Raw genomic sequence first — 15,015 nt, forward strand, 5'->3', positions numbered from 1 at the left:
TTTTTTGGAGTGGTAATAACTATACTGAAATAATTTGCTGTGTAGATTTATTTTCCTCGTGTGTTATTTCACACATTGAATTTCATCAAATGCTTTGTTCTGTTGTTCAGTAAACTAAATATGAAAAGCATTTTGTGAGGGAGCTTGAAAAGTCCTGATGTGCTACATTAACTGTTATATTTACCCACACACTCCTGTTCTCTCAGAATGCTAATATATATGAGGCACTACTTTCCTAGTAGCTTCTTTAGCCACAAGTCTAGTAGCTCACACTTTGTCGTTATGATTACCTGTTTTTCAGGTAAGAACATCGAGCATATTTGTTGATTAGGCCCCTGGATTGTACCTGGAGTGGAAATTGGTCCTTTCAGGCCACCTGCAGCAACACCAGTGGCACTGTACTTGCATACCATGATTAGTAGTTGACCAGTTTTATTTCTGCAGTGCTTTATAACTCTTGGGTTAATACATTCATGTCCTGTTGATTTATTGGTCATTTTCTGGGCTTGTTTTAAAGCCTCTTTCCTTGAGTCTCAGAAGCAGGTCTTTAAATATATCCTGTCAAGACAAGCTTTCAGGGAGCTTTTTAGTCTCTTCTGCAGTGAATGCTGAGGTCAATTACTGCCTTACTTTTTGGTGCTGGCCTTAAGCATCCATTCTTGGACCTGTATTTGCAGCTTACTTGTTTTACAAGCCCCTTTGGTTATTTAGCTGTGTGGTTTTCAGAAATAAATAATATTTCAAGTATTAGCTTTATGTCTTTTACAAGGTGCTTTTCAAAATACCTTGGCCTACTTTGTTGTGGTTTTATGTTCGTCTTCTGCTGGAGTTCTGTTGTCATCTTACACACAGCTTGCTTTTCTGAAATACCATCTTTTCCTTCTAATAATGTCAATATTACTATTTTGAAAGCTCTGTTTAACCACAGCTTGAGTTTTAGGAACTGAAATCAGATTTCTGGTGAGCAGTATCCTTAAGGAAGTTTCAGAAACTAACATTTTGTGATTTCTATTAAGAACTTTCTTGCTTATTTCTCTGAGTTCAGTTTTTCAAGAAGAAAAAAAAATATACAGTGAAAAAATACAGTGACAAAGAATGGAATATGTAGATAAAAAGATGCGGGTCATTTTCCGTCTTTTTTCACCTGAAGTAATCTTAGGGCGTGGTGCTTCAGCAGTCTAAACTGATCTAAAATGGGACTGCCACAATCCTGGCCTCAGCTTTCTGATCCCTTCCCCATTCCTGTGAGCACATTCATGGACCTGAGCTGCCTGGAAGCTAATCTCTTTTTTTACTTGTTGGGATTTTGGGGGTTTTTCTGTTTGGGGTTTTTTGATTTGTTTTCGGTAAGGGGTGGAGTGTTTGCATTCCGGTATTTTCTCTTTGCAGAGTCCGTTCCCTGGAGCAGCTCATGGCGTGACTATCCAAGCACCTGCCCCTTGTTTTTGGGGTAGTGGTTGTGCTCCAGGTGAGGGATGAAGGCAGGATGGTGTCCACCTCAGTTTGCTTTTGGGCAAACTCTTTTTAATAACATTGACATCAGGTATTAATTTCTGGGAGAAGTCAATACGGTGTTTGATATTATAGTTTTGTTCCTGAAAAATTAACGTCAACTCTTTCAAAATTTTTCTCTTTGTTGTCGTTTCTCTCTGAAGATAACCGTTTATAGCTGTGAAATATTCCTGCTGTTTGTCTTGGAGCTCAGACATATCTGAATGATAACAGAGCTTAATGTGCTTGAAAAAAGTAACAGTGTAAAGACCCAGCTTGGGTGCTGTTCAGTAGGTCACTGAATATATCTTAAGAGCTGCTTGAGTCTGTATTACAACACAGTGGAACTAATTGTGTGCTGCCACTAAGCAGTGTGCATCCAAGATTGCCCAGAACAGGGTCTGCACGTAAAATGGGTCTGACTCTATTGTTACCTCTTTTAAATGAGAACTTTTCATCACAAGCTTGGTAGGGAACTAAAATAAGATAGTTGTTCCTATCCTGGCAGATGATATCCTTTGAATCACCCACTGACAGTCTTTTTCTACATGTTAAATTGGTCTAATCAAATCTGAGACAGGTAACCTGAGCTTCACTAGTTTTTTTTCTCCACACTGCTGAAATACCACACAAAAGTTCAAAACAAGCTGCATCAGCTGAAGAAATGGCCCATTATAAACGGTTTGGTACAAACCTATGTAATGCACATCAAAAGACTAGAATTTACAAGTTGTTGAGTGAAACAAACCAAATGGTAGTAGTGTTGATGAGTAAACTGGGGGAGCTGAGTGATACAAAGGGCAGCATAAATTGATTTGCAGTCAGTTTGAATTCTCCTTCACACTTGGTGTGACAAAAATGCAGGAGGTCCATAAGGCCAGGAACCCGACTGCCGAAGTGTTAAAAGGGTTGGAAGTTTAGCTCAGTGTCAAGAATGTACAGTGTGATAATTAGTGACAAAATCTTTATGCAAGATTAAATTTCGTCCTGCTGGTTTGAAGCTTCTGTTGGAGATTAAGGAATAACCTAGATGAGGGTCAAATGATTCATTTTCCCAGCATAGTTTGCCTTTTTTTTTGTTACTGTTTCTTATCCCATTTCGATATCCTTTGAAGTAAGATGACTATTTTAGATGGAGCTAGTTTTGCAGTTTGAGCCCACAAGCTGAAGGTTGAGAGTGTCCCACCATGTACCGCGTGGAGGAGAATTCAAGAATGCACGATCCTGCAGCATGTGATACCTGCCTGGGATGGTCTGGGATTATTTCAAAATCACTGCAGGAATTTGTTGATGCCATGTCTTTATCTCCATGTAAACAGCAAGCGCTTGGTGTAGGCATGGCCTTATTGAGTTAAAGTTATCAATGTAATTTTTGTGTAGTTTTTGTATCAATGTAATTTTGGGTTAGCAGTCTCTTCAGTGGAGGTACTTAATATTAAGGTTTTAAAGCACTTTTCTCAGGTTTGTTTTCTTTTATTCATGTGAATCAGTCAATGTTTCCATTTCTGACAAAAAAAAAAGTGAAGTGTAATTTCTGAGAGAAGTACTCAAAGTCAACAAAAAGAAGAATGTCTACACTAGATTAAATTCTACTTAGTAAGAATTACCTTTAACCTAATGCAAAATTTTTGTAATGGGAACATAATCCAGTGCTCAGCATGAGTTTGGTTTTCAGTATTGCCAATTTGTTCTGACCTTTAAGCAGACAAAAACTAAAATTCCTGTTTGCACTTAAGGTTTGGGGTGGTTTAATTTTCCTTCCCCTCCCACTGTAGAACCTGACAACTTCCCTACTGCTGTACATTTCTGATAGCAGCAGTGACTCATCTCAGCTTCACGCTTTTGCCACTCTGGAATTTTTGTGTGCATGTGCAGAAGCCCCAGTGTGGCTGCAAGGGCCAAGCAAGGAAGTGCAGCCAGCCACCTCCTTAGCCCAGAGTTCTCCTGGTTGCATTCAACATTGCATTAGGATTTAATTGTGCCTTTAGTAGTTGGTAGAGATTTATCTTTGAGGCAGAAGTTTATATTTAACTTTGGTTATAAACAGATTGATCCCCCCCCAGCTTTTTTATAAACTGCAGGAGTCTGAGTTTGCCTGTTTTGCAGACTGATCATGGGAAGTACTTTGCTGTGAAACCAAGAACCGAGTTACTTTAAAAAAGAGCAGTTTATCCTACCATCCTGTTCTGCAAATTTTATGTGCAACACACAAACTTGCTTGTTTTGGGGATCTCCTGTAACCCTCTTAATAATTCTAATGGTCTTCTTGATGTCTTTTATTCTTCAGATTTATGTAACAGTACTGCCCATCTTTATGTCACTTATGCCCTTTATGTCACAATATCTATCCCTGTCTTCCTGTGCTGCTCTTAATATGCATTATTTGTACCTTTTTTCCTCCTCTATACTTGTGGTTTTAACTTGTGTGTGCATGGACTGGGAAGTGGGAAGGGAAGGGGGCTCTATTATGCAGGGAGGCACCTACAGCTACCACCCACTTGATATTGATCCATAATTACTGAGGTGTTGAACAAGAACATGGTATCCCTTGGTTTCCTTTCTTACCTTTTCAGATTGTTACTGAAATTGTAAAGTTCTGCCCTCAGTACCTGTGACGTGCCTTGAATCTTAGAGGGTCATGTTTGAGTCCAAAGTCATATCCACAAGGAGAAGAAACGCAGTGAGAAGTGGAGAAGAGGTTGGACTCACAAGTGTAGTCTAGACAGTAATTATTCTCTACATAGAATCAGCTCCACTCAAACCTTTTTTGTGACACAGCAGGATTTTGTTATGTGATATCTAAGCACAGTGGTGAGGCTTGCAGTTCTTTTGAGAGCCAGACAAATTATCTGTTTTCAGAGAACACTGCATCCTGTGACTTTCTGCAGGATATATGAAAGCATATGATTTGGGGGTGTGTTGAGTTGCGTTTTTCTGAGCATCAAGTCATATGATGGTATTCTGGTGTAAGAGGGAATGACCCTTGTTTCACTTTGACCACGAGGATGTTAATTCAATGGGCTTCCTTATTTTTAATAATATCAATATTTGAGCAGGTTGTTGCATTCTTTTTTTTTTCTTCGAGAAGTGATCTGCTGTCCTTAATAGGACAGACTGAGTTATTAAATCAAGTAGATCTAATAGTATAAGTTTTGTTCTTCATTAGTCCCTATTTAAGATGTGTTCAGTGAAGGAGATAATTCGCAAGGTTGGAAGTGTGTGAGGTAATGTGTAGGAGCCATTGTGGGTATTCAACTGCATTCATAACCACCAGAAATAGCAGTTTAATTATCTGTACAGCTTCTGCTAAACAGAATTTGCACCCTTAAGGAAATACTCCCACTGCCCAGAAACAGATGTTTGTTTTACTGTAGGAAAAAACTTTGGAGTTAAAGGTGCAGCTACATGAACAAGTTTTTCCTGAGATGAGCTAAAGGGTGTTTAGAAGCTGTTAACTTTTCCATGATATCCATCACTGGGCATGTCTGAATGTGTGATAAGCAGAGCGTGGTTTGCCCTGTGTGGCTGCAGGAGAAGTGCACCTTGGAGGAGCTGGTGGACAGTAACTCGGCAGGGCGAGGGCTGGATAACCGTACCCTGAGGCCTCGTCTGCACTGCTGACTAACTGAATCTGGGCACTGTGTTTTCTCACATGGCTTAGCAAGTTTGGTGTCGTTGGGATTGAGTAAAAAACATGCCTTCTAAAACATTCGGCAGTGCTGACATGGCTGGCCATTCTTACTGACAGGTTTGTCTAGAAATGTGCTTAAACAGAGTGTTAAGGCTTATCCTGTTAAGGTCTATAAGAATGCTGACGTGTTTGGTTCTTGCTTTGAACCTGTTTCTCACACATATTCTTCTGTTTACATGTACTTGATGAACAAAACAGCAGCCGCTCTTCGGTGGAAACAAGTAAACATGATTTATCTAAACTGTTAAAAGCATGGGCTGTTTTGTGTGGGATAAGCGTTTCAATTCACTTTGTTTTCTGTCTTTGGCAATGGCTCTGTACCAGATGTACTGGAGAAAGATGTAACAGCATGTGCAATGAGCTGTTATGGAACAGCTTTCCCACAGATGGACCTTCTCAACACTTCTTCATCAACAGTCGCCTAAAAGCAATGTAAACTGTTAAAGAGGTACCCACAAAAATTTAGGCATGACTGCATCACCTCCTGCCTCATGAAGACCGTTTGTGTGCCCAGTTGAAATATGAATATATTTGTCCTCTCCGTTAGCAGTCCCTGGAATGGTGCTGCAGTCAAACCATCCCATTGTATGGCAGCCAGTGAGCAGCTGTTACCACAAACACAAGGGCAGCTGTTTTATGTGGGGTGATGGAGACCTGCTTTAGCTCATGGGGTTCAGGTTGGAAAGACTCCAGTCCCTGTTTCCTGGTCTAAATTCTGACTGAGGCTCTGAATTATGTTTCAAGTGACTATATTTGGTTACTTTAATTAAAGTATTTTAATGTACTAAGAAGAGCCTATAAAAGTAAATAGTAACAATAAGGAATACGGAACCCTTTAGTCACTCCCCAGCTGAATCAGAAAAATTGTTATTAGTTAACTGCTCATAAGCTTTTGGTAGGTGTTTGATACCCATTGGAAATCAGCTTGAGATCAGTACCCAGGTTGTAGTAAATGAGTGCCACTCGAAATAGAGGCTGGAGCCCTTTTTTGGTCATATGACAGTGATTTCACACTGCAAAATCCTCCCGAGTGTGTTTGCTGTGCTTGTTCTAGGACTGTTCTCTGTAGGCTTGGAGAAATAACTGCAATCATTCCTGCAAACCCCTCTGATTATCTTGTGGTCATTTTTAAGTCCTGAAAGTATTTTTTTTTAATATTGTTTGATCTTTTGGTTTAGTTAGAGACATTTTCTATCATGAGATAATTGTGAAGAGTTTTTAAAAATATTAATTATGTCTTCTGGGTTAAAACTTAATGCTTCTAGATAAGCTTAACCTTTCTATAAATAATGCAGTGCAAAAGAATTCTTATGAAATGGCTGACTTGCCACATTTACTTGTTGATTTCTGGGCAATAGATGGGGCATGAGATCATGGGAATTTACTGTTGGCTTATGAAAGCTGAGCTGGTTGGAGAAGGGTGACATTGGTATTTGAATTGGTAGCTGAGCACTGGAAGAGAAACCTCTTCTTTTGAAATACATGCAGTGGCCTTGAACTCCGTGATCTCAGCTCTTGCCCAGCACATTCTTGAGCTCTTGGCTGCTGGAGTAGCCTGCTGCAGTGCCCAGAGTTTCTTTAAAGGATACTTGCCTGTGTTAAGTCTGAAAGTCTAGTGCCAGGAGGATTTTAGCCCTGAAACAAGGTGAAAAAACAGAGGGAACGGTTGGTGAGTTCAAAGTTAGGGGCAGAGGAAGAGTCACTGCTGTGGATTTCTTCTCAAGAGCTTTGGGATATCATCTTTGTCACTTATGTTCTTTCCCTGTCTTTCTTGCAGACCCGAGATATATATATTCTTGGGAGGTTCCCATGCAGGAAAGAAGGTGCAATGAGGTGAAGGCTGGTGACAATAAATAATTGGAATATCAGGATGGAATTAAGGTGTTCTCCAAAAAGACAGGAATGTGGAAATCTAGGAGGGGTTGAAAGGGAAGGAACCACAAGAAAGTGGTTTGGGAAAATCTGAGTCAGCTCAGTGCTGTTGAAGCCCATGGAAAATGGCTCTTGGACCATAGTGAAGATAATGAGGAAGGAATGCTGAAAAGATTTTCAAACTTGAGTAAAAAGTAGTCAAGTATATGCTTGCTGTGGCTCCTATCCACAGACTGCTGTACAGTTGGACTCTGTACAGTTCTGTGTTTTGTTTAAAATAATGACACTTCATCTTTTATTTTCAATAAGCCATGACCATGAATTAATTTTTCACAATATGAACATTGTACAGAAAAAATTTGGTTTGAATGTGTTACCAATGTATTTTTTTCATGTCTGTCTAATACCATAATTATTTACCAGATTTATGTCTAGGAGCAGCATGTCTTAAGCCTTTACTTATGTTGTAAGTAAAATTAAAAGCAAACAAATTTAGGAAGGGTAAGAGGAAATATGAACAAGTGCATTCTTGTTTCAGGGTTACAGGAACTAGGAGTGTCCTGTGTTTCATTTGTTACTTCAACAGAGTCATCTTACTCATCTTCATGAGCTTTTTAGGTCTTGTTCGTACTACCCTTCCTTTGTCTCTGTGAGGCATTTCCAGAAGGGTGTTTGTGTATATTGAGGTGGAGCAGGACTTCTGAAGTTCTTGCCTATCAAATAAAAAACTGATTTTTTTGGCAGACTTTTCAGTTCTCTTGCCACAAAACTGAGATGTTTTGTCTGGCCATAGTGGCAACTGCATCTTGCTCTTTGGCATGACTTTCCCGTGGTTCTGGTCTGTACTTTGCAGGCAGAGGTGGAAAAGGACAGAAGTAGTGTTTTGTAGCTGGGGTTGTGCCTCTTGGGCAGACCTGGTCCTTTGCAAATCCCCAAACAGTACAGCAGTGGTACCACACCTTTGCTTCATGCCCCATGTACCACATGCTTGGTTTGTATCAGAAACCAGTGTTATCCTGTGTATCAACATTTAATTGAGGGGTCTGCTCTAGCTGTGGTGAAAGAATCTCAAGTTTAATTAAAATAATTTAGAACTAGAAAGTTTAATTACGTTTTGGTTTTTTTTCAGAGTTGATTTCCCTGGCTGTCCCTACCCTCCTCCTAGGTGGTTCTGGATGAGGGTTCTGGATGTCAGACCATAAACAATGAATTATAACGGGCTTTTTAATGAAAAGGAGTACTTTGGGAGGTTTTAGGTATTTGCTCACTGTGTGGCTCTAGTGGACCAGCTCTGCCGCACTAAGGATGAAGGCACTGCCCAGCAGCTGGGCACAGAAGGGGAAAAACCCCACATCAGAAAGGAAGGTGAGGGAAACTTGCCCTTGTGTATCACCCGAAACACATGGTAATCGATTGCAGGTGCTCCCAACCTGTGGGTTGTAAACAGAAATCAGGAAATCGCAACTGCACTGCCCTTCCTGTGTTGCTCAACGGCCAGGGAGGAGCAGCCGAGTAGGGAGAAGCCTGGGAACCGCTGCTTGGTGGCTTCTGCTGCCCAAGAAAGCAGCCGTGTCGCCCACCCGTCGCTCTGCTAGTGGGTCTGGTACAGGACCAGGAGGGCTGTGAGGATCAGCTTTGCTTCTGCGGCTCCCTCACTTCAGTGCACACAAGCACATGTGTGCATGTACACTGGTGGTTAATTCTCCCCGCCCACCCCCTCTCGAAAAACTTGCCTTGCCCTGATCAGTGCATCCATTCTTAAAGCTTTCTTGGGCTTTAGAGGTGTTGATTTGGGGATAAATGATGGCACTGAGTGCCAGGTTTAAAAAAACCCATATTTCTTCAAGAGCTATACTTTATCTAGATTTCACGGTAGCAATCTTGGTTTGTTGCACAAGAGCCAGTAAACCAGCTTATTAGTGGTGCTGCTTACTTAAAAGTCCAATAAAACATGTGAGGTTATTTGGCTGGGTGGTGTAAGCTGGTGATGAGGGGCCCTGAAGGAAGGCCATCTTCCTTAACAGAAAAAGGAAGCTACTTTGGTAGCTCTCAGGTCTGGTTTAGAAGCATAGCTGGAAATGGAGGGGAAAGAAACAGAATTTTTTTAATAAAGAATGTCTGGATGAGCACTTCTGTCTCTTGTATAACACGTCTGACTCCTCATTTGGTGCCATGAAAAGAGGGAACACCTCTGGCTGAGAAGGAAGACAGTGATGTGGGAATAAGGGCCTCTGATTAAGGCTGTAAATAGCAGCTGATAGAAGTGAAGGTGGTTGTCAGATGTCCCACTGGGTGGTGTGTTGTCCAGAGAAGGAAGAGTGTGGATGGGTGCTCTGGTGAAGGAATGCCTTAGGAAACAACAGCAGGCTTTTTCAGCAAGAGTCAAACACTGTTGGCAGCCGTCATGGTGCACTTGTTAATGGTGGAAACATCTGCAAAGTATTGATCTGAATTTGTAATGTGTGTACTGCTCCCCATAGGAGTTCAGGCATTTGGTCTTCTTCTTCTGAACATATTCTGAGTTTGAAAATCAAAGGAGTTTTGTATGGTGGTAAGGTATTGGGAAACCAGGGTACCTGAGGGTGCATCATATGAGGTGCCTTGTTAGTTAATTCTGATTGATGATGCTATGCAGGTGTCTGGTTTTTGTCTACTGTTGGACAGAAAAGTAAAAAATGCAGTCCCAATCTGGAGTTAATTTGGTATAAGTCTCCTAGTCTAAACTTCCTTAGATTCATATGGGGACCAGCAGGTGAGGAGAGTGATTCACCCCAGAGAAATAGGGACATTCTCCACCATTTAGTTTCTGGGGGCCAGCTAGGGAGGACATTAGCTGTGCATTGTTGTGGCAGTAAAAGTGATGGGTTAGTTGCTCAGAAATTGCTATAACAAGTGAACTAAACTCTTTGTCTCTCTCAGATTGTGTCTTGTCTCACTCTGATTTCTAGTTGCCTATGCAAAATGCACCTTTACAGAAATGTACAATAGTTATTCTAAAATTAGAGCAAACTGTGGTCTTGCTGTTGAAATGGGTGGCTCTGGTTTGCTCTTTTTTTGTGTGTGCATTTGGAAGAGAGTCTTTTTAAACTGAAATTTTCCTTGTTGGTCTTCCAGACACAGTTGAGTCCATGCTTTCAGACTACGACATCCTTTCTCAGTCCAGCATCCAGCAACACTCACTGAAGAAGAGGGACCTCCAGCCTGAGACACACGTAGAGAGGCTCTTAAGTTTTTCAGCCCTGCAAAGGTAATTAAATGAAATAGCATAATATTTTCCTTCAGTTTGTGATTAATAATGTGCAGTTTCAAACCCAGAAATAGTTATCTTGTTTTCTGTCATGACTGGCCAGTTCTTTTAAGTTAGTCATCTCCATGGTTATATAACTTCAGAGATACACAGAGGAAAGGAGAAAATAAGTTACATTGTATGGCTCTGATTGCTAAAGTGGCAGTGATTTAGGATTTCTTTTGCTTTGTTCTAGGCTTTAGTTTCATGTAGATTACTTCCACTGATTGGGTTGGATCCCAGTTATACCTCATCTGGCAACACTGTCATACTTCTTGACTGTCCTCTGGTTCTTGAAAATCTCAGCCTTCAATTTGGGCAGCACATGTGATGTGTTGCCCAGGAGATGTATTTTTTTCACGGAGGTTTAATCGTCTTCCTACTGAGTGTAAACTTTCCATTAAATAAAGCAGTTCTAATCTTTTTTGTGATGTTGTTATAAGATGGGAAAGAGAAGCACAGGTGAAAGAGGAAGGAGAGATAGAAGGGAGCAGGCATGATGATTCTAGGGATTTTATTCTGGAAGTCAGAAAAGTGCCTTATAGGCATTTGAGTGCTGAAATTGTTAATCTAAAATAGGGATGAGAATGAGAATAATGCTCTATATTAACAAATATACATTGATTTTGCTCATCTGACATCTTTGTTTACTGTGTTCTCATATGCCTTTCCCCTGTGTCATTTACAACTGTCATGCAAGTTGTGCATAATTTTTGAATTTCTAAATGTTGAGGGGGGAGGAAATTTTTAAGTACCAAGTGTAAAAGGTTAATGGGATCAGACGTCTGACTGTCCCTGTTTTGCACTGCCTCATGCACCCTGACTTTATGGTGAGGTTGCAATACTGCCAATGATGATGACAGAATGATTGCAGAGGAGCATGCCAAAAATCTTTGACCCAAAGACCACATAAGAAGCCTTATGGGCTCTTGGTTTATAGAGAATGTTCTCCGCTTACTTCTTGGGAAAACCTTTACTTTTTGTGACAATATATCATAAAAAATGTAGAGTTCAGATTTCTGTTTATGGTCTTCTGACTGTATTATTTCAGAAAATAAAAACCTTAAGCTGCACTACAGGCTGGGCACAGAGTGGCTGGACAGGGACCAGGCAGAAAGGGACCTGGGAGTGATTGACAGGAAGCTGAACATGAGCCAGCAGTGTGCCCAGGTGACCAAGAAGGCCAATGGCATCCTGGCCTGTATTGGGAATAGTGTGGCCAGCAGGACTAGGGAAGTGATTCTTCTCCTGGCACTGGTTAGGCTGCACCTTGAGTGCTGTGTCCAGTTCTGGGCCTCAGTTTAGGAAGGATATTGAGGTGCAGGAGCGTGTCCAGAGAAGGGCGACAAGGCTGGTGAAGAGTGTGGAGCAGAATTCTGATTAGGAGCTGCTGAGGGAGTTAGGGTTGTTTAGCCTGGAGAGGGGGAGGGTCTGGGGAGGCCTTATCACTCTCTACAACTACCTGGAAGGAGATTGTAGCCAGGTGGGGATCAGCCTCTTCTCCCAGGCAACAAGCAACAGGACAAGAGGACACAGTCTTAAGCTGTGCCAGGGGAGGTTCAGGTTGGACATTAGGAAGAAGTTCTTCACAGAAAGAGTGATTGGGCATTGGCATGGACTGGCCAGGGAGGTGGTAGAGTCACTGTCCCTGGAGGTGTTTAAGAAAAGACTGCATGTGGCACTTAGTGCCATGGTGTAGTTGACAAGGTGATGTTTGGTCATAGGTTGGACTCGATCTCAGAGGTCTTTTCCAAGCTAGTTGATTCTGTGATTCTGTAATATAGATGGGATAGATAAAGAAATTCCTTGATCTGATTTTTCTTTAAATACTCACCAGTAGCTGGTTTTGCTTGACTGCAAATGGAGAAGGCACATCATGAGTGACTGTTTTGGATTTTGGGGGTTATTTTTTCTATTTTTTAATTAAACATCTGTGATGGTTTAAAATATTTACAGTTATGAATTATAAGGTATATGTTTTTGTAGCCTGCTTATCAGAATTAATGCTTTGTAACGTCTTTTGGACCCTCAGTAAAATGGTGACTGAATGTATCTGTTATGTGCATACTTTGCTTAAAAGTAAATGTAAGTAAATTCTCTTACAGGCACTTTAAATTATACTTAACTGCAACTGCTGAACACTTTTCAGAAAAATTTCAAGCATTAATTGTGGATGGTGAAGGCAAGGAAAAGGAGTATCGTGTTCAATGGCAAGACTTTTTCACCGGACATGTCGTTGGTTAGTATGAAGTAGACTATGGGTCAATGCTGAGAAACCACAGCTTTGCACGAGCCTCTTGGCCAGAATAAATGGTGTATTTTCCTTATTTTTGTCAGATACAATTAGGATGAACAAATAAGCTTAATTCTTATGCCCTTTGGGTTTTCTGGTTTTGTTTTTGTGGTGTGTTTGGGGATTTATTTTTTTTTTAGGTTTGGTGGGTGGTAGGGTTTTTTTGAGCTATTGCACCCATGTTCTAAGATAGGACTCTTGTGTTTAGTTTGGCAGAACACAAAGGTATAATTTACTCAAGCTGCGGCTTGCAAATTATAATTTATTTTTTTAAATGATGATGGTGGCTCTAATTCCAGCTGGAATGTAGGACTTGTTCTGTGTCCCAGAACACAAAGCCAAAGTAGAGGTGATGCAGTGATGCCCAGATTGCTCAGTTAAAAGACTTACAGATAGTTCTTTGTAGATTACTTTTCTGTAAATAAAGGGTATCTCACTCCACTTTTGTCCAGCACTAATACTTGTGCTAAGTTGTTTTTATTTCTATCTTGTCTGTGTGATGTAATGAGTCTTTTCCACTGGAGTCCAGGCTGACGCCATGAAACTGCTGTGTGATAATAGTTAGATGCACACTGCTTTTGTTGGCAGAAATATTCTGTGTCCCATTACTAACCCCCAGAGCCATCTCAACACTTTCTATAAAATTAGGAGTTACATATGAGTCTTGTTGACTATGACCACTGAGAAGTTAAAACTGGGGGAAGTGTTGGTTCGTTTCTTTTTTTCTTTGTACTGAACAGTTCTTCAGAAACCAAGGAAGGTAATTTGGCATGAAGTTTAGAAACAATTAAAAAAAACCCTAACAAACAGTGTAGGAGTGCGTGCGAGCAGAGCTGAATTAACTTATATCTTCCTTGCTTATATTAAAGGAGAGCATAATTCCAAGGTTGTGGCACATATTGGGGATGAAGATTTTACAGTGCGAATCAATACTGATGGAGAAGAATACAATATTGAGGTACTCTTTGCTGTGGGAAACTGTATTCAGACGATCATTTTCTTTCCCTGTGGGTATTTCTCTTTCTAGTTAGTCACGTTTGACACCTCTGTAGCTCAAACTAGACTTGGTGGTGGTGTTTGTTTTGGGGTGAGAAGGGAGGAGGAAGGGAAATGTGAAACCAGTGTGACTGTTGCAAATGTTGACTTTTATTAGTGAGTGTTGCAAATGTTGACTTTTATTAGTGACATTCTCTGATGGTTGCATGCTTTAGATACATCGGGTAGAAGGTATGTTTTAAACAGGAAAAAGTTTCAGAAACAGAAATGGATAACGATAGTAATTAGTGGTAATCATGTCTTCTAGAATAACAAACTGTGTGGCAGTCTGAGCAGAGTCGAGGTCTGTGGAGCTTTCTAAAATTTTGGCTCTGTTATGTTGTGGAATTTTTCCCATTCTTAAACCTTCATTTGAAAATCTGGTATTTTGTGTTAGAGCTTCATTTGTAAATCTGGTATTTTTCCCAACTTCCTTGTTTTTCACCATGTTCATTGCTTGTCTTATTTTAAACTGTTGGTTAAAAAAATATATTCAACAAGTATATAATTAGAGACTATCTTAATGACTTGTTCAGTGCAGTATATTCCCAGACACAAGCAGTATTAGAATGTTTGAATGACAGTAATTATGGCTGAGTGTTATATGGATATTGTAATTGTCTCCAAACCCAAGGATATGCAGAATTATGGGTAGACTTGAGAAATCTAGTCATGTGAATGTATAAAAATGTGATTAAAATATCCAAATCACTGTGCTTGTGTTTTACATTACCAACATACAGTAGCTGTTTGATTGTGATTTAAAGCGTTTTTGTGTCTGTGGTCCAGAGCAGTATAAATGCAGCCAACCCCCTTGCTCCTCACTGTCTGTGTCCATGCAGCTGAGGGCAGGCAATGGTGTGCAGGCTCCAACTCGCTGTTGGTGTCCCCAGGTCAGCTTTTGCCCCTGACCAGCCCTGGATGAGATGATGCCTGTTTGCAGTCAGAGAGGGTGCCTGCCAGAGTCTGTTCCCAAAAGGCAGCATGGACAAAGCTGCTCCACTGTTGCCTGCCTTTGTTTTCATGGTGCTCCTGTATGATTTGGAAAGGTTATGGACCTTTGTATAAACCACCTGTGCCCTCAGACCTTACCTTAGCATGTGAAACACTTAGTTTTGAGCTGCAGACGTGTGGCTGCTGGGCTGGCACAGCCTTCATGTTTTGGGACCTTTTTGCTGTGAACTGAAAGCACAGTGTGCTAAATAATAGCTGTCTGAAGTTGCAAGAGCACTGCCTGAGGGCCAGAGGAGACCCAGACCCAAGTGCTCTGTGTTGTGGATGTGGGCAGTCAGTACTGCTTGGCCTTGGCCAAAGAACAGACCCTGTCTGTGCTGTATTTGGTGATGT

The 15,015-nt window shown here is 40.9% G+C and overlaps 1 protein-coding gene across 1 annotated transcript in view; it reads left to right on the forward strand.

The window, feature by feature from the left end:
* ADAM17 (ADAM metallopeptidase domain 17) overlaps window positions 1-15,015 on the forward strand; it is a 35,229-nt gene that overhangs the window by 1,848 nt on the left and 18,366 nt on the right. Inside the window, exons 2-4 of the mRNA XM_027690353.1 lie at window positions 10,169-10,301; window positions 12,446-12,579; window positions 13,503-13,591. Coding sequence (XP_027546154.1) covers window positions 10,169-10,301; window positions 12,446-12,579; window positions 13,503-13,591 — 356 coding nt within the window. The remainder of the gene's footprint in view (window positions 1-10,168; window positions 10,302-12,445; window positions 12,580-13,502; window positions 13,592-15,015) is intronic.

This window comes from Neopelma chrysocephalum, unplaced genomic scaffold, assembly GCF_003984885.1.
Source record: "Neopelma chrysocephalum unplaced genomic scaffold, ASM398488v2 Primary Assembly neopelma1_80b, whole genome shotgun sequence".
NCBI lineage: Eukaryota > Metazoa > Chordata > Aves > Passeriformes > Pipridae > Neopelma > Neopelma chrysocephalum.